This window comes from Podarcis pityusensis (genome assembly GCF_964106645.2).
Source record: "Podarcis pityusensis genome assembly, chromosome: 4".
Taxonomy (NCBI): Eukaryota; Metazoa; Chordata; class Lepidosauria; order Squamata; family Lacertidae; genus Podarcis; species Podarcis pityusensis.
In genome coordinates this window covers 80647925-80674636 of record NC_138027.1, presented here as the reverse complement: position 1 = coordinate 80674636, position 26712 = coordinate 80647925, and the positions used below count along the sequence as shown (strand labels likewise).

The 26712-nt window shown below is 40.0% G+C and overlaps 2 protein-coding genes across 11 annotated transcripts in view; both read left to right on the top strand.

Annotated features, from left to right (window-relative positions):
- ARHGEF7 (Rho guanine nucleotide exchange factor 7) overlaps window positions 1-11323 on the top strand; it is an 87388-nt gene extending 76065 nt beyond the window's left edge. For 2 of the 7 annotated variants that reach the window (XR_013985374.1, XR_013985375.1), the window contains 3 exons: window positions 6574-6673; window positions 7435-7489; window positions 9259-9342. Coding sequence is in view for 5 of the 7 variants with exons in the window: in XM_081003003.1 (XP_080859129.1) it covers window positions 6574-6673; window positions 7435-7489; window positions 9259-9381 (278 nt within the window). In the remaining 2 variants the exon portion in view is untranslated. Of the gene's footprint in view, window positions 1-749; window positions 1966-6573; window positions 6674-7434; window positions 7491-9258 lie in introns of those variants that run through there. The other 5 variants (XM_081003003.1, XM_081003000.1, XM_081003004.1 and 2 more) reach the window with 3 other exon arrangements.
- A 115-nt stretch (window positions 11324-11438) lies between these two features.
- On the top strand, window positions 11439-24921 carry TEX29 (testis expressed 29). 4 transcript variants are annotated; one of them, XM_081003333.1, is made up of 5 exons: window positions 11439-12865; window positions 14874-14984; window positions 18242-18311; window positions 20304-20417; window positions 24745-24921. In XM_081003333.1, the coding sequence occupies exons 1-4, from the start codon at window positions 12679-12681 to the stop codon at window positions 20398-20400; spliced, it is 465 nt and encodes a 154-aa protein (XP_080859459.1). In that variant the 5' UTR covers window positions 11439-12678; the 3' UTR covers window positions 20401-20417; window positions 24745-24921. The 4 variants fall into 4 exon arrangements, with proteins under 4 accessions (XP_080859459.1, XP_080859458.1, XP_080859460.1 ...); XM_081003332.1 differs by lacking the exon at window positions 24745-24921 and adding an exon at window positions 23261-23416; XM_081003334.1 differs by lacking the exon at window positions 24745-24921 and adding an exon at window positions 21287-21510 and having other exon boundaries at window positions 18272-18311.
- Window positions 24922-26712: the final 1791 nt, after the last annotated feature.

The window sequence follows — 26712 nt, the reverse complement described above, 5'->3', positions numbered from 1 at the left end:
AAGAAAGGGGCTGGCACGATCATATATGTGCTAAATGAGGAAAAGCAAATAGCAGAGAAGCTAACTGAATTATTTGAATCTGTCTTCATTGTGGAAGATGAAGGCAAGATCCCTGTTCCTAAACTAACTTTCTCAGAAAAAGAGACTGGGGCAATTAGTGGTGCCAGGAGATTACGTTCTATACCTAATGACAAATTAAAAATGAACAAATCAGTGGGTCCAGATGGAATCCACCCAGAGTTCTTGAACTCAAATGTAAAAACTTTAAATTAAAATTTGTAACTTGTCCCTAACTGGAAAGTGCCAATGTAACAGCAGTTTTTAGATCCTATGGGAATCTGGGGAATTATAGGCCAGTTAGCATTTGTTCTGATGGTAGAAAGCATTCTTAAAGATATAATTGCCACACATGTAGAAGAACAAATCTTGCTGAAGAAGAACCAGCATGGCTTCCACAAGGGTAAGTTCTGTGTAACCAATTTTCAGAGTTGAGTGTCAGTAAGCATATGGATGGGGTAATCCAGTACACATTGTGTAGTTGGACTATCAAAATGTTAATAAAATTCCTAAAGACTCCTGTAAGGTTAGCAGTCACAGGATAAAGAGACAGATCCTCTGATGAAAGGATAACTGATTAAAGAACAGGAAATGGAGAGTAGGGATAAATTGATTCTCACAATGGAGGGGTGTAAAAAGTGAGACCTCCCAATGGTTAGTGTTGGGACCTGTGCTTTTTAACTTGTTCGTAGATGACCTGGAGTTAGGGGTGAGCAGTGAGATGGCGAAGTTTGCTGATGACACCAAATTGTTCAGGGTGGTAAGTACAAAAAGCGATTGCAGGCTGCTCCAAAAGGATTTCTCCAAACTGAATGAAATGGCATATTCAATCCGATGTAGGCAAGTGTAAATTGATGCACATTGGGGTAAAAAAATTCTAACTTCATATATATGTTAAGTGGAATGTGAGTTAAGCGGTTATTGTGCATAACAACTGACCATTGTGCACATTCACCAGGCATCATGGAGAATGTGCACATAATTCTTTCATGAGGAGGAGATGGTACACATTTCTCAGTCAATATATCTAACCTCCAATAGGCCTTGGGAAATGTGCATATTTTGATAGAATTTTGTACGTTCCTCAGGCAGGTTTTGGATTATGCCTGACTGCTGTTTTCCTGACCTGAATCAGAGGTACTTTACACTCTTTCTCTCCCAGCTCTTTTCCCATGATGATTGACCTCATGCTGCTATTAAGCTTTTTCCTAAGTTTAATAGACATACTTGAGGGCAATTTCCATCATAATCATGGCTGGTTTAAACTTTCCCTCTCCTTGCAGCCCCCCTTGTGCTGCTCAGCTGACTGGTGAACAGCTGAGAGGTGAAAAGGGGGCTGGACAACAGAAAAAAATTGATATTTTCCTGCCCCCCTGTCTTTCTGCTACTTGCCTGATCAATATGATGTGGGCCATGTAAGTACTGACAGTGGTCTAGAAGCAGCTGACTGCACTTGTAAACAAGAAACAGGGGGAAAATGTGCATGTTTCTTAGATTATATGCATACTGACCAGAGAATGTGCATGTTGGTAGGACAATGTACAAGATTCAGCTGAGATAGGCACATACCCCAAGGTCTGTTGAGTATGCCTATTAGCCAGAGAACATACAAAATTCAGTCAATATATGAACTTTCTCAAAGGCCTGTTGAAGATTATGTATACTGACTGGGCAAAGCACACAATTCCTTCTTCATGTAAGGATCCATGTACTTATTCTCCTTGAGGCCTGGGGAATGTTCTTGTCTTTCATATCTGTTCTTTGCTTCATTATCATTAGTACTGGAATTGACAGAAACACACCTTATACCGAGCCAGGCAATTGGCCCGTTTAGCTGAGTAATGCATATGGATCGACAAGGTGCTTTGTAAGTGGAAGCACTGCCATTACAAGGGTCTCTTGTCATCTCCCCTCAAGGTTTGTCATATTTAAAGACAAGCCAGAATGCCTGGAAGTAGACACTTGTCCTCCTAGATGGAAGGATGTATTCAACGCTGCATGAATGGAGTTCCACTTCTCATCTCCCCTCCCTCTGCATCTCCAAAATCTCCCATCACTATGTAGCATATTTTGCAGGTGCGCAGGGGAGCGGAGGAGGAAGTTTCATTGCACATGCAGAAGCCTGGCGAGTGGAAAAGCAGTGTTGGCTACATCCCTGAGGATGTAAACATGTTCTTGACACCAGTCTAGAGAACTTTGGCTGATGCTACTTTGGTGTATTTGTGTGGAGGTTGTCAAGCTCTGATTTCAACCCTTTCGCATGTCTGTCTCCCAGTAAATTCACCCACGTTGCCATGTCATGAAGTGTGCTGTTCTAATGGTTTGACTGGGACTTCCTATTGATGTGCAGGCATCTTTTGTGATTATTTACTTTGACATATCTTCAGATGAACGTCTTCAAATGGTTTATACCTTTCAGTGTTCCATAGTTTGGTTTTAAATCTACAGATCAGAAAGTTTTATCTTTAATCATGGTTAATCCTTTATTCTTTTCTCGCTCTCTTTTCACCAGCTATTTTCTTGATTTTATGCATTATTTATCTAAAGTATATCAATCAGCAAAGCAAGCCCCTCTGAATTTGTTATTGGAGTGCCAGTTGAGATGTGAATAAAATAATGATTGCCATGTGTGTGTGTCCTGTGTTCTGTATTTCCTAAGTAATGAAATTGTTAGTGCAAACTGCAATAGTTTTTAACCTTGATACGATATTAGTTTTATTTTTACCACAGTTTTAAAGACCATTGAACATGTCATTTTGCAAAGCACATCTATAGGTATTTGTAAATCAAACCAAAAGATTTATAGTATCTTACTTAAAGACAAGGAGTTTGCAAATTGGGCTTGAGTCCCACTGAAATCAAGGGGCGGGCTTCGTTGATCTTGCTGTTTTTAATTGCAAGCAAACTCAAATTATGCAAGAACGTAAAAATCATAACATTATGCAACACATTTTGTGTGTGTGTGTAAATGTTGCTTAATTTATATATGTTCCAATTTTATACTTGTCATGGTGCAGAATTTGGATTACCCAGTTATAAAAATTAAGTTATTTTGGTCCCAGGTACATGCATGCAGGTCATACAGGATTACCTCTAGAATTGCACCCTGGAAAAATCTCCTATTTATTTATTTACTTGATTTTTAATTTCAAGGAACAAAACACCCCCATATAAGGAATAGAGCTTCTCTTACAGAGATGAAAGAAAAAGAGCAGCTGGTGGTTGTAATTTTAGACATATTCATGCCTTACTTTGGTAACACAGCACTGTGAAGTATATTTACAAATCCAATTAAATTTAAGTTAAACAAGAACATTCACTTATTTTATAAATGATGAAGAGCCTGCAGGAGTAAATCACATGCTTTTTTAATGCAGGAAGCCAGAAGCCATGATGTGGAAATATTGGGGAGCGGGAGGCAAAACAGGAAAGTCTCTCAACTTCCTTATTTGCAAAATACTAATTGTATACTGGCTTATGATTATTGTAGAATGCACACTTGAAAATCAACATTGGGGAAACCTTTAAAACAGCACTTTCAGTGGCTCTATCATAAGGTTACCAGATTTTTTTCAATGAATCTGGGGACACTTTTCAACTTCAGTAGGAATGATAGGATTTTGTCAGTGAAAATCACTCCCTTTTAAAGCTGCTGTTTGCTTTGGGATGAAATCCTTTATTAAAACAAATGAATATATCCTCCCAATGCAAATAGCTTCAAATGAGCAAGTTCCATGAGGACCACTGCAAGGGAGGAAAGGGTTAAATGTCCCCTCAAATCTCCCTTCCCCAGCAGCTGCTATTTGTATTTGTAACTTTTTTTTTTTTTAAAGTGCAGAATTTTATAACATGGGCGGCTTGGGCTTGATGTCTTGATGTTGCTGGATATTGTTTTTCAAAACTCTTCTTCCATTATTAACAGTCTACCTGTTTGTTGCAAAAGTTTATCTTGCTTTAGTTTGCTTCTGCTTTAATGTAATTCTAAACATGTATGTGTTCCTGCTGGTTGTTTACACATTTCTGTATACTCTGTACAATGCAAATTTGCAGCATAGATGGCTTTCTTATATTGGCTTCTGGGAAACAGAAGAACTTAAGTTCTGTTGGGTTAATCAAAGCATTTGTATTAACAGAAGAAAATCAACACAACATGGGCTCATTTACAAGTCACTACCACTTGCTCACTACTTCCTGGCTTGTAAATACAAGTTAGGAACATTCACTTCAATGGGCATAAATTAATTTCAATATTGAAATGTTGTGGTCATTTTGTGAAATGAGCTGTAGGTCAATCAGTAGATTTCCATCCCAAGCCTTTGCTAAATGAATTGTCTGTGGGATCTCTAGATAAACCTTTCAGATTTATGTAATTAAAATGTTTTGAAACGATTGGTGGGTTTTTTGTGTGGTTTTTCTAGACCAAAAGTGTGGAAGTGTTTTTGTTTTCCCCTTCTCGTATACAGAGCTTTGATGTGCCTTCATTTCAGCCCATTCCGTCACTACAAAACCATGCTTTTTCTTGCCATGCAACTGCATGTCTTTTAAGAAGATACAAGTCTTGGATGGTTTTAATATCCTAAACATTTAACAAAGTTGTTTTCAGACACAAGGGCTGTGCTTCTAAGTGTGTATTATTATTGGGAAATAAGTGGGAAATAAGTGACAAGCTGAAGGTTGTGTTTAGATTGTTATTTAGTACGTAAATAAATTAGAGTTGAGAAGCGGATCTGGCCTATTGTGTAGTCATGTTTGCTAGAATCTGTTCATGACATTCTGTAATAGTTGTCTTACCATGTATCAAAAAACATTTAGTAACCTAACCATTTTTGATGCCTTCCATAAGGCTTACATTCCTTCCAGTTACCTTTCCTTCTCCGTTTATTGTAACATCCATGAAATCAAATAATTATTTGTTGAAATAAATTGTGCTTCAGATCTCATACATTCTAAAATGATAGTTACCTAATTCCCCAGGAACTGAACTGATAGTTTGGATTTAGGTTTTTAATTTATGTCAGGGAGCTACTGATAAAAATGTTTGGAAATAAATAGCTATTCCTTACCACACACAAAGGGATAACAGTGTTTCCATGTCATCAATTTCAGTGTCGTTATTGCAAGAGCATCCTTTATTTCAGTACAGTAACAAGAAATTACTTGATTTACACTGTATTTAAAAAGTTAATGATGTGTCATCGTTGTGTGCAAAGAATAGCACAATTCATTCAGTGTTGCCTCTTTTTACGACATTGTGGTTTTTTATGGTGTTTATTCTTTTAAAATTAGTTGCAGTGATGTGTCAAACATATTTCTTCTGCCTAATTGTTCTGGGTAATGATGAAGTACCCCTTGTTTGAAAGAACATCTATTTTTATGTTACCTTGCCTTGTCCTTTGATTTTACTTCTTAAAGTTCTTGAGTTCGAGCAAGTTAGACGGAAAACACTTGTTTTGTATCTTCTTTTTCCTACGTTTGCAGCATAAAAGATCTGGTTTTGATCCTATTTTCAGAACAACAACTGTGTGTAAGTGGCTTATTAAGATTTCTGTACCATAGGTTTTCGGTTTAACTAGTGACCATTTGCCAAATGGGAACTTGCCACCTGGTAAACTGGTATCATCCTGTCAGGTTGTAAGGAGGCTTTAACTACACATTTGGTACAGATAAGTGATAAAACAATTCTCTATATAGGCTTTGTGGTGGTGTGTTTCTTTAGCTGTTGTGGCAGAAATATTTTCCTCTACACATCTTGTATGGTTGTTCCTTTGTATCTACTCCTTATTTATGTTTAGTTCTGAGAATATTGTCAAGAATGTGTTTTCCCCCTTGATCCTAAATTTTATAGTGACGATTAAGAGAAGAAGCAGTCTCTGTATTATGTGACTCAGGTCAAATAGATTTTGAGAGTGAAGGCTAATACTTTGAATTATGCTTAGCAATATAGTAGAGCATCATTACAATTTTTTTTCTAATGACCAACCAATTTTAGAGCCAGGTTACTCCATTGAAGCAGTTGCAATTCCTAAATATTTTATCAGAAATGCCTCTTTTATTAGGTGTATTATATAGTCAGGCGATCACAACCACCCAAGATATTTTCATATGGCGTGCTTTTGCAATATCTACAGAAATTTCAATTATATTAGTGAAAATTCATTATTGCCTGATTAAGTTACTGGCGAAAGATCATTATTGCCTGATTATGTTACTAGGCGCTCTGTATAGAGTTTTCTTAGATTTAACTAGGCAGTGCTAATCTGATCTGCTCATAGCTCGAAAAACATAAGTGGCAATTTGTTGGCCAGTCTCACATAAACTAGTGTGAATACACCTATGGAAGTAATTGGCATACACCCCCCCTCCCAAAAAAGAGAACTAGACATGATATGTCCCCATGTCCAATATTTCAAATAGCTGCTATGTAATAACAATCCTGCAGTTTTTAGAAACATATTCTTTCATATGCTTTTAATAGTGCCTGGATGTTTATCTTTTAATTCTATTATTTTGCATTAGGCTCCCGTAAAGAATCTGCTCCCCAAGTACTGCTTCCAGAGGAGGAGAAAATTATTGTAGAAGAAACAAAAAGTAATGGTCAGACTGTGATAGAAGAAAAGTAAGATTTTTTTAATTTTTTAAGCAAAATGATGGCTTTTAAGCAGTCCGCGTTCTTGAGCACAGGACGTTTTTGTGTGATAACTTGAGCTGCATATAAACTTGTTCCTTATATACTCACTGGCTTTATATTTAAGCAGATGAATATCCTACTGGAGTTCATTGCTGACTTGCGTATAAATGTGCACTGTCATTCCTCTCTAGCCCATTAAGACTAATATCAACAATCTTCGGTTCTCTAACTTTTCTCTTTGCATCTTTTTCCCTTCATCCTTGTACCAGCTGGGAATTGATCAGTTTTGTTGGGTAAGGTGGCATTCTTGAGTGCTCCGGGATTTCTGCTCTTATTAATATATAGAATCACTACTAGGTGCTTTTTTTTTTTTGTACCAGTTAACGTTATTGTTTCCGTTTTAAAATGTGCAGTTAAGAGTTGCTTCATCTCAAAGCCCATTAAAACAAAGAGGATTTGCAGATGAACAGCATCTGCTATAGCAGATTGCTCCCTAACCAAGCAAAGTGATTTTATGCTGCCTAGTTGTATAACCTCTATTCCAAGAAAGGCTAAATTAAGAATATGCCAGAAAAGACCAAGAGATACTGCGGAGGAATACGTTGGCCATTTTTGTCTCCCTGTCTTTTCCACCTTAAAAATTGTATGGCTTCTCATTTAAATGTGTATTGATAGTTCTTGATGTGATTTTTATATTTATTTTAACATAATATATTTACAAAGTATTCTATCTTAATTTTCTGTTTTAGAAGTCTTGTTGACACAGTATATGCATTAAAGGATGAAGTTCAGGAATTAAGACAGGTTGGTAAAAGATATATGTCCCACCCTTTATCAACACAGACTAGGAGGGGGCAGTATGCTGTGGTTTAGGCCATTTAAGACTTCAAAGAGTTAGCAATAGAATCAGTAAGCCCCAATAGCAATGCTGTTTCATAGCATCGATGCTGGAGTGGAGGTTGAAGGAGGAGCATTAATTTTCTGCTCCCTGTACCATGGGCTATATAGCAAATGTCTGAAGAGTGTGCTCTGCCTCCTTTAGATCTGTCTATCAGGTGTCAAGGTGGGCCAACAATCTACATATCCTCCTTACTTTGCTGATTACTGCTATCACTGTTACTAATGTGGGGTCAGCATTACTCCATACAGCTCCCTCCTTCTTCACTGCTGGTCTCTTCCTTGTGGCATACAGGCACTAGGCCTTTGCACTTTGCTCTCCTATGACCTGACGGCAATGTAATACCTAGTGAACTAATTGTGAAAAGCCGAGTATGCATAAGCCCTATCAAGAAACAGTGAATGTGAAGCTGCGTCGCAACTCCCCTTACCCCCCATCATCAGCTATAAACACATGGCCTTCTCTTTGCTTTTGATGCTTACTAACTGTTGCGGCATTTAAGCAGATGTATTATTGTAAACAGTTTGTGAAAATGAAAGCCATATAAGACAAACCCCGGAAAGCGATTCCCAAGTAATGCAGATGCGGAAATGTATGCTGGACACATGTCTAGAACGTTGGCTAGTCTCCGCCCTTTTGCTCTCAGTGTTCCAAGTTTCCAAAGTGAAAGATATCCCTAAATATCAGGATTTCTTGGTCAGAGACTAAAATAAAATGAACCTTTCAGTAGTGTTAAGTAATCATGCTGTCAGCTCAAGGATTTCTGCTTTCCCTGTCTCCTTACCCCCTGTCCTGTGCACAGCCCATGCCCTTCCTAGATCAGCTCTGAAGCATTTGGGGAACAGATTTAGGGGGCGCACAGGGGTAGTAGAGGTGGGAAAGTCTCGTTGTGCAAGTGGAAATTCTTGTGATGACAGGACAGATAACTTCCTCCTACATTTCAGCATTACCTTGTACAAGATTATTATTTTTGGAGATATGTTAAGTTTTGAGTACTGCCATGATTTTAATGTTTTGTGGAGTTCCCCCCGTTATAGTAAAGGTAAAGGTACCCCTGACCATTAGGTCCAGTCGTGACCGACTCTGGGGTTGCGGCACTCATCTCGCTTTATTGGCCAAGGGAGCCGGCGTACAGCTTCCGGGTCATGTGGCCAGCATGACTAAGCCGCTTCTGGAGAACCAGAGCAGCGCATGGAAACGCCGTTTACCTTCCCGCCAGAGCGGTACCTATTTATCTACTTGCACTTTGACGTGCTTTCGAACTGCTAGGTTGGCAGGCACAGGGACTGAGCAACAGGAGCTCACCCCGTTGCAGGGATTCAAACCGCCAACCTTCTGATCAGCAAGTCCTAGGCTCTGTGGTTTAACCCACAGTGCCACCCGATAAATAGTTATACTTTATGACTATTTACTTAACATTGTTCATGTACTTAAAATGGAGCCCCTTCTAATATGTTACCTTTTCTTCCATTTGTGGCTTGGGCCTACTGATGTAGAAATGTTTTTTTACCTCATGAGGCAAAATATCTCTGGTCCCTGGATAATATTATAGAGCAATAGACTAGTGCTCCATGAGATTCTCATGTCTTCTCCTTATAAAAACATCTCAATGAGAAACTAATCTTCCAGCTGTTCAGACCAAGTAACCATGATATGTTTGTCTTTTGTTTGTTAGGATAACAAAAAGATGAAGAAGTCGCTGGAAGAAGAACAAAGAGCTCGCAAGGAGTTGGAAAAACTTGTCCGGAAAGTTCTAAAGAGTATGAATGATCCATCTTGGGATGAAACCAATTTATAACAAACTTACTGTTGTTCTTTTCTTTTTCTTTCTATTGAAAGACCAGTTGTCAAATCAAGCTGGGAAGTCTTCTGACATTTAGTCAGTGTTGCATAACAAGCACTACAAAGTAGGACTTAACTGGATCAAATTATTTTTATTTCTTACAATGTATAATAATAATGATAATAATAATAATCCATTCACTTAAGCTGTCTGTACTTAAGTGGAGATAGCATGGACCCTGAACTGAACTAGAATTAACTTGTGTGCATTTAAATTACCTCATTTTTGCAGCAAGTGCAACAGCTGGCTAAGCAGTCCATGACGCCACCCCATCCCAAAAAAACACTTTGTAAATATTATCTGTAATTTTGAATGCATATGTGATCAATGTATCAGGACTGATATAGTGTTATAGTTTCTTCCTGTAATGATTGCAGCAGACAGACATGGCAGTGCCTGATGCTCTTCTAAAATTTACTGAAAATTGTGCTCCGAGTTGGATTGTTTTGAATTGTTCTAGACATAATAGATGTTAGTTGCATTTTTTTTTTTGTAATTTCCCGACCTATTTCCCAGTATTCACCAGCCTGTTTTAATAACTTAAATTTATTTATGTCTGTTTAAAGCTTCAGACACAATTTTAACACGCTTTTTAAAAACACCAAGCTGTCAATGCAGTGACACTTGGCACCATTTTGTATTCAAGTTAGCATCTTAAAGATCCAAGACAGACAGTTAAGTTTCTTTTGGCATGCCAATATGCAGAATTACTAGTTAAAGGTGGATGTACTTGCTCTTGGTTTTTTTTTAATGGCTAGTTATTAGATGATTTGTGTAGTACGTTGTTTTTTTATGGTTGTGCATATACTTTTAACATACAGCTGGCTAGTATTTTAACTGAACACTCAAGCACTGCTGTCAAAACAAAAAGTCCCAATCAAGTGTGTGTAGGGGTTTTTGTTTTTGTTTTGGGATAAAAAAAATGTATTATTTATTTTTATCATGATCGTAGCAAGTTTAGGTTAATGTATGCATGTAAAGCATTTGCAAAACTCAAACCTCAGAACTGACATTTGATCTTCCACTACTGTGCAGAAATCATCCCCTCCATCCTTTAAGATCAAATGAAATTATAGTCCACATAACCTCCATTCCCTTTATACAAGTAATAAATAAAAAAGAAAGGAATGAGGGGAAAAACCCAGTGCTTTATGAAAATAAGTCTCTTTAGTTTTCTCTGTCCGTATAAAATGGCTGTTACGGTGAAACGCGGCACTGTGACATTTTGGGTTGCAGCCTGGGACTCTGCAATGTGTTGGTAATCAGGGACTCTATGACGTGCAGTTTGGGCAGTATATACTTTTAAATTACCATTGTGATCATGTACCATGCCAGTGCGTCAGATTGAAGGTTGCGTAACATTTCTTGAAAACAAAGGAACTAAGGGATTTGGCTCCTGAAGTCAGTGAATCAGTTCAAATCCTGGTGGTGTTAAATATCAGTCTTACTGCTGAGTCTAGGCAGGATCCTGCAGCAGAACACACCCTTATTCTGAGCTCTTCCCCTGCCTTATTGTGTAGTAAAACCTTTGCCTGACTCTTAATGGCATCACATATGTTACTTTACCTGCCCCTCAGCTGGTGATTTGGAGTAGGGGGGAACACTTGTGATGAGATCAGAAGTCAAGATTGCTTTTACTGCATGTTACAGGAGGAGCGAACCCAACATAGGGGAGCCGTCTAAGGAGGTAGCTCTTGTGTTTCTTGTAATGTCACCCCTAAAAGATGACACGTCTCTGATACTGTATGCTGTATGGTTGATTCTTGTATCAAACAGGCAATCCACATTCCCCACCCACGAAGCAATAAGACTCAGCTGTTTATTGTTTCTCGCTGTCAGCAACCAGAAATGGGCAGCTATACTTCCGTTGAAAATAAATGTTTATTGTGATGATAAAGGGCTTATGTGGCTGCTTATTTCATGAACTGGCTTCATACACACGTAATTTTAGGAGTGGGAGTAAATTTCATGGGACTAAATATCTAAATACTTAAGTGGTGTTCTGAATTTGGAAATAGGAACTAATCCCAATCTTGGGACTAACCCTGTTTGGCATTCTGTTACCGCACAGTATATGTTAGTGCAAACGTGCAGGAGCTTAAAGGACAGTCCCTTGCCTTGAGGAGCTTACAATCGAAACTTTCAACAGGTTTCGCCAGGCTTACCTTTTGACACTTTTGAGATACGGTGCATTATTTTTATTTATGATTTTTTTTCACCATATCTGTTTGCAAGGAAAAGTAACTTGCAAGGAATTGAAATATAAAATGCCCCCCAAATAAACAAAAATAAACGAACATACACACACACAAAAACCATGTACGTCTCCACCCCATTAAAAGAGGAGCATCAAAATGGTATCAGTTTTTGAGAACAAAAATGTATTTGCCTGGCATTGGAAAGCTGAGTTTTCTTGGGGAGATCATTCCGCAATCTAGGGAATGGGGAAAACATTAATGAATAGTCCTCTTCTCTCATTGCAACCCGCTGCACGTCTGGAATTTCCCGGCTTTTCAGCCACAAAAGGAACTGGTACGTAATCATTTTTTGGGTGGCTAGATCCCCAACCCCAATTCAAGACAGATTTCTACATTCATATAAAGGGAGCTAGCTCATCAATTTCTAGCGTCTGTGCTGTAATCTTCACCAGTACCAGCGCTGAATGTGCTTCCCTCCACCTGCCACTTTAGCCTTAGGCTTCAGAGTCTGCTCAATTCCTGTTAACTTAGCAGTACACCCTGTATGGACAATGTGGTACAGCCTCCCCAGCTAGAAGCAAGAGATAACATCTCCAAGCCATGGGCAGTTTTGCAGGAGTCTGGGGAGAGCTACAAACCTCATCTTCTCCTTTCTTTGCTCATTTGTGTTGCATTTTTAACTTCCATACCCGTATCCTCTCAACTTTCAGTACCCTAGGCAACCAGTTTAATGACAACACACAGTCAACTGTGATGTCACAACTTGCAGCATCCTTTAGTTGTTCCCTATGACACCGGGGAGATCGTTTGGCAGACTTGGTGGAGAGAAAGAATCAGAGAGGGGTCAAGGCAGGTTTCCACACTAGCTAGATCAGCCACCTGCTAAATGTATGGAAATAGTAGCACTTATCCAATATCTTGAGTATTTTTTCCCTGAAAGAACTTACAAATCAAAGCTGTTGGCAAATCCACAAGAATGTAGCCGTTGTTATTTTTTTTGTTTACATGACTGCATTAAATATTTTTTTGCGGATCAGTGTAATTAAGCCCATTAATGAAAGACCTGGAAGAACCTGGGCAGAATCCAAGGCTTATTTTCTTAATGTATTGCCTAACATTGTGGTCTCCTCCTGGCTTGTGTGTTCAGTCGCCTCTGAAGTTTGACAGGGCAATACAATCTCCACCCTTGCCTCATCGGCTGGAAAAACGAAATACCAATTTCCTCCGTTACGGGTTTGCAGGTAAGAAGTTAGCAAACTACTGCTTTGCTGCCATGAACTGATTAAAGTACCCTATAATAGGATGACATTTTGCAAGAGACGGTCAAGTTAACTTTGCACTATATTCATGTTCACTGTTGGGATACAGAACAAATTAAGTTACACAGGAAGTGTTCTGGTAACCTTGGTTTTTCTGTGTGTTTTAATAGTACAGAGTTGTATTTAACCTGTTGCTCATAATAAAACAATCTCTACTACACTAACACAAGCTGCTTCCCTAGCTCTGTGTTTGAAAGCTATTCAGCTATGCCTTGCTGCTGGAAGTCCTTAATGGAATAAGTAAAATCTATGTTTTCAAGCAGATCAAGCAAATGGGGGGTGGGGGGCATTGTGCTAAAAACAAACATCTTTTACAACGTTTGTAGACTAATTTTGCTGTTGGCTGTGCTGTTCCTGGCTGAAACAATGATGATTCAATTATTTCAGGAAAAGTTTTCAATCGTTTTTCCCAATTGAGGCCACCACCATAAGACTTCTGGCAAAAGTTGTGCAGGTGTTATATTATCTGCTGGGGAGCTCCCTCTGGTGGCAACCACATATAAATCTGTTAAAAATGGGAAGAGTGCATGCAAGTGGGCACATACAAGAGCAAAGGGGCAGTTGAAACTGGCATCTTTGAACATATTTTTTAAAATAAAAAATTACATATATATGTGCATAGATAAATCGTCTGAAACTGGTATGGCATTCAGATCACGATACCAGTTTCAGACAATTTGAGCTGGTGCTAAAACATGCCAGCTCAAATTGCTTGCAGATGGGCTCCATCTGCCTGCTTGCTGGTGCCTTTAAGGAAAGCTCCTGTTCCTCAGCTGAGCAACTGAACGAAGCCCTGATGCTCCTCTAGCTCGTGTGAGCTGGAGTGGTATGGGGGCTTTGTAGGGCTGGGAAGAGAGGAAGAAGCAGCCGTGATAGTTACCAGAGTCAGACATGATATATCAGCATATCACGGTTTTTAGCTGCTGATATATCACAACATTGAAAACCAGATATTGCCCAGCCCTAAAGGGGCTAGGAAACCAAGTCCGATGAGGAATGTTTGAAGCAGTATCTTTATCCTGGAAAAGAGGCAATATGGTAGCCATCGTCAAATATGTGAAGGGCTCTCACATAGAGAGGATGGGGAAGAGCCACTATAGCTCAGCGGTTGAGTATTTGCTTCTCATGCAAAAGATCTTTGGTCCAATTCCTGACATGTTCAGGTAGGACAGGGAAGGACCCTTGCCTGAGACCCCGGAGAGCAGCTACCACTCATTGTCAACAAAACAGCTTGGTGGGCCAGTGATCTGGCTGCCTGACTAAAGCTCAGCTTCCTGTGTTCCAAAATACGGTCCTGCAAATATGCGCAGGATTATGCCGAATAATGGTCCCACAAGCACTGCCTTCTGTGGGGCATACTAGGTAGCAATGAAAGTGTGCCAGAGTTTCTATCCTGAACAGCCAGTCCAGAAGGACATTGTGGTTCATGGTATCCACATCTGTTGAGAGGCTGCTTAGTTACAGTCTCCAATGTCTACTTGCCTAAGGTCATTAAGTAGAACCACAAAGGAAGTGTCAATGCGAAACATGGGCCAGGAGATTCAGGAGTACAGAAAAAGAAACTTCTGACTTGAAGAACTATTGAGAGGAAGGGGTATGGATGGAATCTAGTCTTTTGGGGCTTCATCCTGTCTCTCAGCTCAAGGGACTCATTTCCCACTTTCTTTGACCTGCTGCGTTAACTTCAGCATGGAAATCTCTGTGCAGAAGTTTCTTACAATGTATCAGTCATATGGGAGCATGACAGATCCACATATGTGCAAAAAGTCTTTGGATATAAAGTTTTAGGATCAAGGCTATTGAATGCAGCTCGTAATCTATTTAAAACAAACAACAGCAGTGCAAAACTCTTAACTTATTTAAATAGATCTATTTAGAAGATCATGCTTGCAATTCATTTTGGGCCTTTGGGTGTTTCTCTTTTTTGAAGTATGTGAATTCCCCTTTTATGAAATATGCCGTGAAAATGTATCAAGAATTGAGTGTTCAGAGTTGGGGTGCTGTTACCACAAAGAAACGTGCTATAAGAAAGCTGTACCACGTAAGTAACTATAATTTTGTAGCCCAAACTCAAGGTCAGTTGCCAACCTTAAGAGCAAATTCCCCTTTCTTCAAGTAAGAACATTATTATTATTATTATTATTATTATCCCTCTGTGGCTGCTTCTAGAAAGCAGATTTCCTTGGACAGCCACAAATTGGCAATTACTGCACAAAAACGAGATGTGATACAGCATGATCACAGATGTTTGACAGGAGGGTTCTGGAGAGTAGGAAAGAGGAAACTTATCATTTCTCCTTTCTTCCCTCTTGAAGCCTCATTGTATATAGCACAAGGAGAGGAGCTTTTCTTAAAACTCATGGTGTGCACTTCTCCTACACCCCAAGTCCTTATTTCAAGAATCCTATAAGATCCCATGGCTTAAGCAAGGCAACTCCTATCGACCCACCCTGTTTTTCCTTCCCCCTCTCCAATGGACACTTATCAACACCCCATGGCTCCTGAAGGCTAGTGAGCATGCTCAGTCCTAGTTTCTCTCTCTCTGGCAGGAGATCTCTTTTCTTTCATTTAGTAATGAATATACTATGTATATGTATATGTATGGATAGTAGTATTGCATCCACCAGCTTGACTGTACTGTGGATGGTTTTGTATCACAACCCAACTGACAGACATGGCACCATGAAGTTTGCTACTGGAGGAAAGACAAAATGTCCCAGTTGTTCCTTCCAGTCCTTAACAGGACCCTTGTAGTGTATTCAACGTTTACAGCAGGGGACAGCAAACTACGGTCCCCCGGCCAGATCAGGCCCGCCAGGGTTCTAAATCCAGCCTGCCCGGCCATTTAAGAACCCGCCACGAAGCCAAGACTCCCGGTGATGGTGACGGGAGGACGAGTGGGGGCTCTGCCAATCAAACGCCATGCCTGTTTTACCTCAGCGTGGCGTGTGTGGACGTCTCTGCCAATCAAATGCTGCGCCGCACCAGGCTCAGCGTTTGATTGGCAGAGACGTCCCCGCACTGCGCTGAGGTAAACCAGGCCCGCTGTTTGATTGGCAGAGCCACCACCACTCAGTCTCTTCTGCCGCCCTAGTGCTCCTGTGACTGCTGCCACTCTGTGTCCCCATGAGGGGGGCGGCAGCGGCGTTCCTGGAGGACAGCCGGTCTGGGCTAGGGCTCAGCGGGGCCGCTGCTGCGCTCCAATGGCAGTCGACATGACGGAGGACAATGAGGCCCAGGCAGTGGCCTTCATCTCAGGAGGATGAAGGGGTGGAAACATCTGCACATGGCGGCAGATGCAGGTGAGGCACCAGCTTGTCCTTGTCTCCGTCTCCGTGCTCCTTGAAAGAGGTGCATGCCGCTCTCGGCCAGCTCCTGCAGGCTCCCGGCTTCCGAGGCACCCAGTTCCTGCGAGCGTGCCAGCCCACTCTCCAAAACTTCCCGTCCGGCCCCCAACAGTGTCTGAGGGACAGTGAATCGGCCCCCTGTTTAAAAAAAGTTTGAGGACCCCTGGTTTACAGGGATATGGAAAATTATAAAAAGAGACGAAGTGGTGGTGGTGGGGAAAGAACCCTCATCATCCAAATATTTCCATTCCTGTGTTAAAGAACTCAGATTAGGGGCAGCCAGCCAATCTCATGCCTAAGTGCTTTAAGGGCTATATAATGGAGTAGGCAGAAAAGCTTCTGGAAAGGGAACTTTGATTTTGCACAGGAATGGTGACGTTGCACTCTTTTCTAAAAAAAATTGCATTGGATTTTCAGTGTTCTCTTTGCACTGGAATTCACTTGTGAACTGCCTTGGGAGCCAACTTTCTGAAATATAGGATAGAACAAAATGCAGTGAAGACGAATACCAAGGAGAATACCAATTAATCCTATGCACAGTCGCAACATGGGACTCTGAGGCACAGAGGCAGTGTGGATTGCCTCCAACCTGGCTCTGCCCATCTGAACTCAGATGAATAAACCTGTTGAGAATCTGTTGGGATTCAGGGCTACAATCCTATTGGTTGTGGGTCTCCACTAGAATGGAGGTGGCGAGTGCTGCTTCTGACTTGGTGGGGCCTTGGCAGGGTCTGAGCCACCGGCTTCGTTTGTTGGCTGCTTAAATGGGCCTTGGCCACAGCAGCTCCCCAACTCAGCTGGCCTGTACTGCTGGTTGGATGACCACATCATCAAACAGAGGACACAGATCTGCATAAAATTTACATAGGCCAATCTATATCATAGCTGTCAACATTTCCCTTTTTTTTAAAGGGAAATTCCCTTATTCCGAACAGGATTCCTCGCAAGAAAAGGGAAAAGTTGACAGCTATGATCTATATGTGCAAATTCAGATTTAGAAATAATTACTATAAATTAAATAGAAGTAGAATGCATCTCATTGAGAGCCAGTGTGGTGTAGTGGTTAAGAGCGGTAGTCACGTAATCTGGGGAACCGGGTTCACGTCTCCGTTCCTCCACATGCAGCTGCTGGGTGACCTTGGGCCAGTCACACGTCTGTGAAGTCTCTCAGCCCCACTCACCTCACAGAGTGTTTGTTGTGGGGGAGGAAGGGAAAGGAGATTGTTAGCCGCTTTGAGACTCCTGAAGGGGAGTGAAAGGCAGGATATCAAATCCAAACTCTTCTTCTTCTTCATGATAGTGGGGAAAACCTGACCAGATAGCCAAGTGTGGCTGTCCAGGTGTTGTGGTTCTTTATCTTTAACCGCAATCTTTTAAACTATTTGGATCCATCAATGCTTCAAAGAGCTGGCTCCTTCAAATACAGGATAAATGGCTGGCCATGGACTTCAACATTCATGACTGCAGTCCTTTCATCGTTTAGACAAACTTGAACAGGCTGTGTATGAAGCTCTCCTTAACTGAAATGTTGCCTAAATCTACAGTTGTTTATGTATGAGTGTTTTGGGGGAGGGGGGAAATCCTGGTTAATGTGGCCCTTTAAAAAAATAAATAAATGAGAGAACCATCTCTCCTCTTAAAGTGAAGGCTGTGCCAAACAGGAAAAGTCTGATGATGTCAACTGTACCTTTTCAGTTCAGAAGATGGTTTCAATCGCTTTGAAGGGAAGTTTATCTATAGGATTAGGCAGAACAGGATGACTCTCTGAGGCCTGTTTTAAACAGTGGCACAGACCACAAGGTAAGGTAGGCAACTGCTGTTCTTGTAGTGACCAGGTAACTCTCCATTGCATGCTTGTAACAAAGCTGTCCTTTATAAACAAGATAAATAAATTCAAAATTAACACTTCACCCTGTCAGAAATTTGAAGAAAGTTGCATTTTTATTTTTAGAATACATGAAAGCGTTTATTTGCTTAATAGTGATCGTGATGGTGGCCTTCTGTATATTTGTGCTGTATAGGTAAGTTGACGCTTTATACAAACTTGATTAGCTAAATGTCGGCCTCCCATGAGTTACTTAAAATATTCCAGGATTAAGCCCCAAGAAAACGTTGCTAATGTTATAGTTTAGAAAAGGAGAGCAGGATTTTATTTTTTTCTTCATATTGATTCATGAAGGAAGGTATGAGATCCACAAAAAGGAGAAGATTGAGAGATGTGTGGCTGAGGGGTATAGGTTCTGGACTGACTGACTGAATAAATGAATGGGATAGTTCAATCTAGAGCCTATAAAATGCTTTTATTTTCTTTGTAAGAAAGTTTAGAACATTTGTAATATTTTAAACTGGTTGCATCTGGAAGAGGTGGCTTTGGTGGTCTAACTGTGTGGAAGAGTGGGAAATAATAATAATAATAATAATAATAATAATAATAATAATAATAATAATTTTATTATTTGCACCCTGTCCATCTGACTGGGTTGTCCCAGCCACTTTTGGCAGCTTCCAACATACATGAAAACCTAATAAAACAGTAAACATAAAAAAAATTCCCTATACAGGGAATACATCACACCAAGATATACCAGTAGTATTCTAAATTTAAAATATTAAGCTTTAGATTCCTAAATTAATCAACATGCTGCACTGGGACAAGCAAGGCAATTTTCTTTGGTTTTTATGTGTGTGTTTTCATCAAAAGGGTATGAATATGTTTCTTAATAGCTTAACTACAGGTAAGATCGGGGTCCCATTCCATCGAGAAGCACCTGTAAGTAAGGTTTCCCCTGGAGTGGTTTCTCAGATAGCAAAGTGTGGGTAACCTGTGGCCTTCTGAATGATGTGAACTACAGATCCCAATACACCTACATAGGCCATGTGGACTAGGGCTGATGGGAGTTGTAGTCCGAAACAGCTGGAGGGCAAAACATGGGAAGACCCCTGACATAAAAGCGCATGAACCCAATATTATCTTGGGACTGCACATTGCAGGGTGAGATCAGTGATAGAGAATGAGTTTTTAAATTTTAATATTTGGGGAAGCTTGGCCTGTATCAGTGGTGAACTTTGAGCTTTCAAATTTCAGTGGTGCCCTGGGTGATGTTAAATTTTGGCACACACACCCCATCTCATTCGCTCCGTTCTACAGCATTGTTGTGGCACCCTCTGCTGTGCAATACCTAGTATGGTCACACGGGTCTACCGTAAAACTGCCTCTTCTAGTCTTACTGATCTTCAAGCTGAGGAGCTGCTAATGAGCTTTTGAGAAAATTCAGGGATTCCTGAAACTGTTTGAAAACCACTGGTTTAACATAAAGTCCACCTTAATCCAACAGTGCAGTGTGGAATTTGTACTATTATTATTGTTATCACGGTGGATAAAAATGATTTAAAAAACCGGATTTTTTAAATTTAAAATGGATTTTTAAAATTTAAATTTAAATTGGATTTTTGAAATAAAATGCTTTTGGAGGAAAAATCTTTTAAGTTACATTAAGTCCAAAGGCTGTTCATCAGGAAATAAGGATTTAAGTTTTCCATGTGTGCCTAAAACTCAGTCTAAGTTTTTCTTTTTATTGTTTAACCACATCAGTTAACAAACATAGATACATATGCTATAATGTTATTGTTTTAGTTAAATTGTTTAAATTGTTATTAAGGAAATGATTATTTTTCTCCTTCCAATAAAGTACAGCAGAAAAGTTGTCCAAATATAAACAGTTAACTTATTAAACCTCACAATAATTTCATAATTATCTATCTTCTAACAGTATAACCAAATCAGTAATTTTTGATACAACCATAAATGCTATTCTCAAAATTTATTATTCAAAAAATTAAACCTTCATCTGGTTGTAAATTATAGATTATACCAGCAAGAATAAGTCTTTCTGTAAAAAAATGATTGATATCAATTCTTACTGACGTGATTTAAATTGTGATTTAAATCGATTTTATTCAAATCAAATCCGCCCTGGTTATTATTAACAGCAAATAACAAAATTTCAAAACAGTTGTTGCGCAGGTAAAAAGAGAAAGTCATCTTTAGAGGATGAAGTGAAAAGTTCATCAGATGAAAGTGACAGTTCTGCAGAGTCTGATGAAGATTAGCTCCAGGTATATGAAAAGTAAGTGGTTTTTTTGTGTGTGTGTTGCCCTATGGAAGCAATCACTGAATGCTTTCTCGTTATCTGATACAGTAGTGATCATCAGGACAGTCCAAGATGGTATTCAGACATGTACATAGAAGCAAAAGTGTACTTAAGATCCCAGATCAGATTTCATCCCTGTTAGGGAGGGGGGCGAAATCTGATTCACATTCACATTTAAAACTGAATGAATCAAATCTGCACTTTTTGAAACGGTAAGAGAACTGAAATGCAGCCATCTTTTGAAATTCACACTTTTTTTTCAAATTTTGCAATGCAGTTCTCAAACCAACCAATTTTTTTTTAAAGGCATGCATTAGGAGAAACTGTGCATGCATAAAAGGAACATACTAGTGAACATAACATTCAGAAATGCCTAATATTAGGAGAAATGGCTGGCAAAAATGTGTCCACTAGTCAGAATCACAGACAAAAATGTGTTAGGAAAAAATTGCACCAAATTTTTAAAGACATTTCATGAGGTGTTTTTTTTTTAAATTGCAAGTTGTTTCACAAATGCAGAGAACTGAATTGAAGATTGGAAAAAAGAAACACAGAGAAGCAAAACTGACTGTTGTTTTGATTATGTTTTATTGGATGCTTATTGCTGACTTTATTCTTAAATGCTGTATACTGCCATGATATATTTTTATGAATGTGTGGATTATCAATCAATCAATCAATCAATCAATTATCTTTCCATCAGATAGCACTCAAAGTACTGATTAAGACAGAAAGGGTTAGTACTGGAAGTGGACATGTCAGAAAAAGAATTGCGCTCTCTCTCTCTCTCTCTCTCTCTGTCTGGATTTGATTGATTCTAAAGCAAGTCATTTTGTTCTGTTTAGCTCTCACTGAATTGTAGAATGGCAAGACAGAAGTGGACACCAAACTTGAATTTAATTTGGCCGTGATGACTTCATTGCTTACTAAGAGCCTGCCCAGCGCTGACTCCTGAAACAATTGGGTCTTATTAAACAAGTCCCAACTGTGCCCTTTTAAAATCTTACTGTGCTTGCTTTAGAACAGCTGCAACATGCCCAATAAAAAGAAAAGAAAAAAACCCAAAATCCTAAGAGGCAGTTATGGAGTTGTGTTGGAAGGGGAGGTGTGTGCACACACACAAAATAAAATTTTGTAAAAAAAAAAAAAGCTTGGTTCAAAATCTTTCCCAAAGGGTGTGTACACATGACGTTTTATTCTAGAATCAATGGGGACTTGTTTTTTCCACTTAACATACTGCAGGGGCAGCAGTCAGGGATTTTGGTAGTGGTAGTCCAAAAACATCTGAAAACCCATGGGTGAGAAAGGCTGCTGTAGACAGTACTGAGGTAGATGGATCAGTGGCCTATGTTCATATATCTGCTCATCTCTTAGCACACTAGTGTTTCTTGACACACTAGATTCCCCCGTACCATACATTTAAAGCACATTCAATGCACATGGCTTCCCCCAAAGTATCCTGGTAACTGTGGTTTGTGAAGGATCCTGGGAATTGTATATCTGTGAGGGTAAACACTACAGTTCCCATGATTCTTTGGGGGAAGTCCTGCCCTTTAAATGTATGGTATGGATCTGTCGCCCCAACCCCCACAGTTTGAGAATCACTGCATCACACGTTTCATTATTCCAGTACATATGGTGAAATCATAGCTGGGAAGAGAAACCTGGCTGCTATTATGTTCAAGTATATCCTTTTCAAGCAAAATGCTTCCCAGTTCATCATAAATGTTACCAAAGGTCCCTTTTGTCCACCTCCTTGAATAGCTTCTTTTCTTCCCCGCTATCCTTGTTGCTTGGAATTAAATTCAAAGTGTTGCTTTATCAAGCCCATTTGTTGTTATAGTCACTAGTTGATTGCAAATGTACATCCATTCTCCCACCCCCCTCCAGCCTTTTAAAAAGGGCTGATCACTATGGTAACCATATTACAGAAATGATCTTTTCGCCTGGTCTCCTCAAAACGCCCTTCAGAAAAAAGGTCATTTGGCATTAACATTTTCTGACGAAAACTTGAAATGTTGGCGGCATTGAGACTATTCAAGGCTCCTTGCCATGGTCTTATTTTTCTCCCTCTTTCCCACCCACCCCTCTTAACCATCCCATTATCTATATTTCAGAACAATATCAAAACAAAGCCAAATATTGATGCCCCACATAAATTTGAGGTTGCAGCAGTTTGCACATGTTTTGAAATAGGAAGATTCTATTAAAAGACTGCCCTAGGAGAGAAATTAATGGCAGTATTCTCTCCCTTCCATCTCCTTCTCTTTCTCAAGGACGGGGGAAATGTCGTTTGAGTATACACTTTTGCTCCATGAATGTCAGTGTGCAATGGATTCAATGGATGAGGAGGACATTGATTCTGAATCATCAAATCGCTGTTTGTCTCAGAGAACTAAAATAGCAACTCCAAAGGTTAACGTTCTGGGGAGAGAAGTGCTGAAGGGGTTAGGCTAGCAAAAGGGGGGACGGACCCAGTTCTGATTATAATAACAGAGTCGTAGGTTAGCAATACAGAAAATTATGCCCATTCTTTCTCATGCCACTTGTATTCAGCTTGATTGGACATGATGTCTTGCTGGTACTGACACTGTCTGTCCAGGATACTAATATTTGTATCCCAGAGGGCAAAATCTTCAATGGATCTTTTCCGAGTGCTTCTCTCACATTTTGATAATGGGTAAACCAGTTAAAAGTTTGCCCCCCCCCAAAAAAAAATAGGGAGGAAAGGTGAGTGTTAATCCACATTGATAGGTATGTGCCATTGATAGAAGGTTCGTGCCAATGCCATCCTAACTTCATTCTTCCTCTCTGCCCAGAGTGCTGCAAAAGACTAAGAGGATGTTCGTTTAATTGGAAAGCCTACCACCGAGATCTAAGGCAGCTGAGGCAAAGGAAGCACTCTTTCTTTGCTCAATGGCACTGGCTGAAGGATGTATATAAGGTGGCCTTATTAAAGTGACAAGGCAATTTAATTCTTTTGTGCACAATGATTCTACTTCATTGATTTACAATGGGAAGGATATAATTTTGCTAGTGTTGGCAAAAAGCTCAAATGTCAGGCTTTTCAAATTGCCATACTTGCCTTGTTCAGGATGAATAATGAATAAGTCACCTTTTGTCTCCTGTTAAATATTCTTGAATAAATACAAAGAGCACGGGAGACATAAATGATCGCCCGATTTTTTTATGTTTAAAATAAAGATCAACATTGTGATAAATGGTTGAGAATGTTCCAGGTGAAGTAATATGACTCTGCTGATAATTATGTTATCAATTATAGAACCGTCCAGGTGTAGAATGTGTGGCAGGAAGACAGACCTGCAAAACCCAGCATGCCAAACATCTCTGAAGGGGAGAAAACCAATTTACAAAGCTTATACAGACCGGGAAAATCTTGAACATGAGCATTCTCAAATTGCTTTGATACGTGCGTTCATCTGCAACTCTGGCCAGTGTAAATTGTTCTGCACCAGATTTTGCAAAGCTCGCAGCAATTGCAGTTCACTTCAGTTGGGCCTGAATACTGTGCTTTCAAAGAGGAAAAACCAGACATCCTGGCTAAGAGAAAAATAATGACTTCACCACACTCAGTAGTAATCTGCAAATTCTGCAAGCCCCAAGAAAGCACCCTACTGTATTCATATTTGTACAGTTTGCTTATTCCATGTCCCAGCAGAGCTTAACAGGGTAACAATAGGGGAGGGGAATCTATTCAAATGGATAGCATCCTGCAATTTGCATTTTCCTTTTCATTTGAAAAATACCATCCCATGTTAATACATGGAGATTTATGTGGAAGAGGCCTTTTACACTACCATCCTATAACTTCCTGATCAGCTGCAACATCTAGCTAAATCCTGCTGTTTTTCACTATATTAGTCAAGTCACTCTCCTCCTGTCATCCTAGAATGTTTAAGTGGTCAAGTTAAAAGATGATTGAAGGGTTAACGTTTGGTGTAGTTTGACTATAGGGGAACTTCTATTTCCTTGTTCTGTAGTTTAAGACTAGCCAGGGCAACAATAATGAATTTCATTTAAAAAATGGTTACTCAGCTGCCGACTCGGCTGAACTTTGGTCTTAATGTTCAATATTTTAAACATATTCACTTGGTCCAGTAAAACCTATCATCAGTATATGAATTGTACATGAATTAGATCCTGTGGCATGCTGTTCTCATCCAATAATTTCAATTAGGTTAATTTCTACCTTAATGCTGAGGGTGTTTTTTCCCCTTTGTGTGGACACAACTTAGATTAAATTTTATGGAAAAAGTAGCATTTTCTTTCTTTCTTCAAATAGGTAGCTTTAAGAAGGTTTGATGAAAGCTCGACACAGAATGACTGTATTGATCCATGCACTTTCATTCAACCGGAGCATTTGAATAAGAATTTCACAGAAATTCATACTTTGCTGGCCTAGACAGAATCATGTAATTATCTCTGTAAGAAAGTTTATGCAGAAATCTGGACAATCGAACAGCAGGAGGTGGGGCGGGTATGGCATGTGTAAATAAATACAAAGTTGGGAGGCATTGTTAACACCACTGGGGGATTTAAAAATTACACTGTGTGAACCAGATACAGGCTGGGCATCAAAGGTTGGCATCATAGGGCTCAAGCCTTCAACCTAGCAGGGGGTATCACAGCTGATTCCTCTTCCTCACTGTTGCTGCCTGTTCAATGACACTCTCTCAATATAGGAGCAGTGCACAGAGAAGGTCTCCACTTGCCTTGCCCTTTGGGCAGAGGTACAAATTGGGTGGCGCTGTGGGTTAAACCACAGAGCCTAGGACTTGCTGATCAGAAGGTCAGTGGTTCGAATCCCCGTGACGGGGTGAGCTCCCGTTGCTCGGTCCCTGCTCCTGCCAACCTAGCAGTTCGAAAGCACGTCAAAGTGCAAGTAGATAAATAGGTACCACTCTGGTGGGAAGGTAAACGGCGTTTCCGTGTGCTGCTCTGGTTCTCCAGAAGTGGCTTACTCATGCTGGCCACATGACCTGGAAGCTGTACACCGGCTCCCTCAGCCAATAAAGCGAGATGAGCGCTGCAACCCCAGAGTCGGTCACGACTGGACCTAATGGTCAGGGTTCCCTTTACCTTTACCTTTACAAATTGTTGCAAGAGGGTGTGGTCAAAAGAACGAGGAGGCATGGAGGTGTTCTGCTTAGGGTCCAACCACAGACCCACCCAAGATCTGGAGTCAACACTAATTGTGTGACTTCACCAGGTGGAGAAATACAGAACCGAATTCAACAGCTCAAGTAACTGATCATTATTGTAAGGACAACGATATAAGAATTTTAGTGAATGCATCCAGGACAGACTGAAGAGATCACAGAATTGTCAACAGACCAACCGGGGGTTGTGCCTGCTGTCTCTGTTCTTGGCCTATGCATATTGTAGCTGCTCTGTGCGCAGCTGGAAACCCTGCAAAAGGCAGTGCTGCCCATTGCATGGAACCTACATCCATAAACTTGCATGTGCAAATGTTTGCTGAGTGTGTGGAAGGCTGAGCCAGGGGTACGCACCATTACATCCTCCTGCATGGAAAAAAAAGTATAATGTGATGATTATACAAAGAGGGTAGATTACATAGTTGGATTAATTAGGCAATGCATTTTTAGTAAGGACAGGAGAATGTTGGGGCCTTTGTACAAGACACTGGTGATGTTACATCTGGAATAGTATTGTCCATTGTTAGTTCAATAGGAAAGAATTAAAGCTGGTCTAGATGCCTGCCAGAGACTGAGAGAGCACAATGAAGAAGATAAAAGAACTAAATAATATTAGCTGGTTTAGATAATTTCATCCAAATTCATTTTGTGACAAGAGATTAAAGGGAGCTTGTCCTTTTTAGCTTGGCAACAAGGAGGCTAAGAGAAGATATGATGCTAATATATTAGCAACGGATAATAGGAAAGCCACCTAATTAGGTTAAAGAGTGTTGTGTGTACAAACTCCGGTGACTGCAACATGGAATTTAGAGTCAAAATCCAAATAACGTTTCCAATGGTTGGCGATACAACATTCTAGAATAGTCTCCCTGGAATAAACATTGGTTGAAAAAGTTCGAAAGAGAACTGGATACATTCGCAATGCAAAATCCAGCTTGCAACTGCAGTTCACTTCGGTTGGCACATTGATCGGTTGTCTGTCTGGAGCAAGGAGCAGGGGATAGATGGCCCTTCCATGTTTGCCCTTTGTTTCCCACCTTGTTAAACAAGATGTCGCACACACTCTGCCTAAGTTTTCCTATTTTTCCCTGATC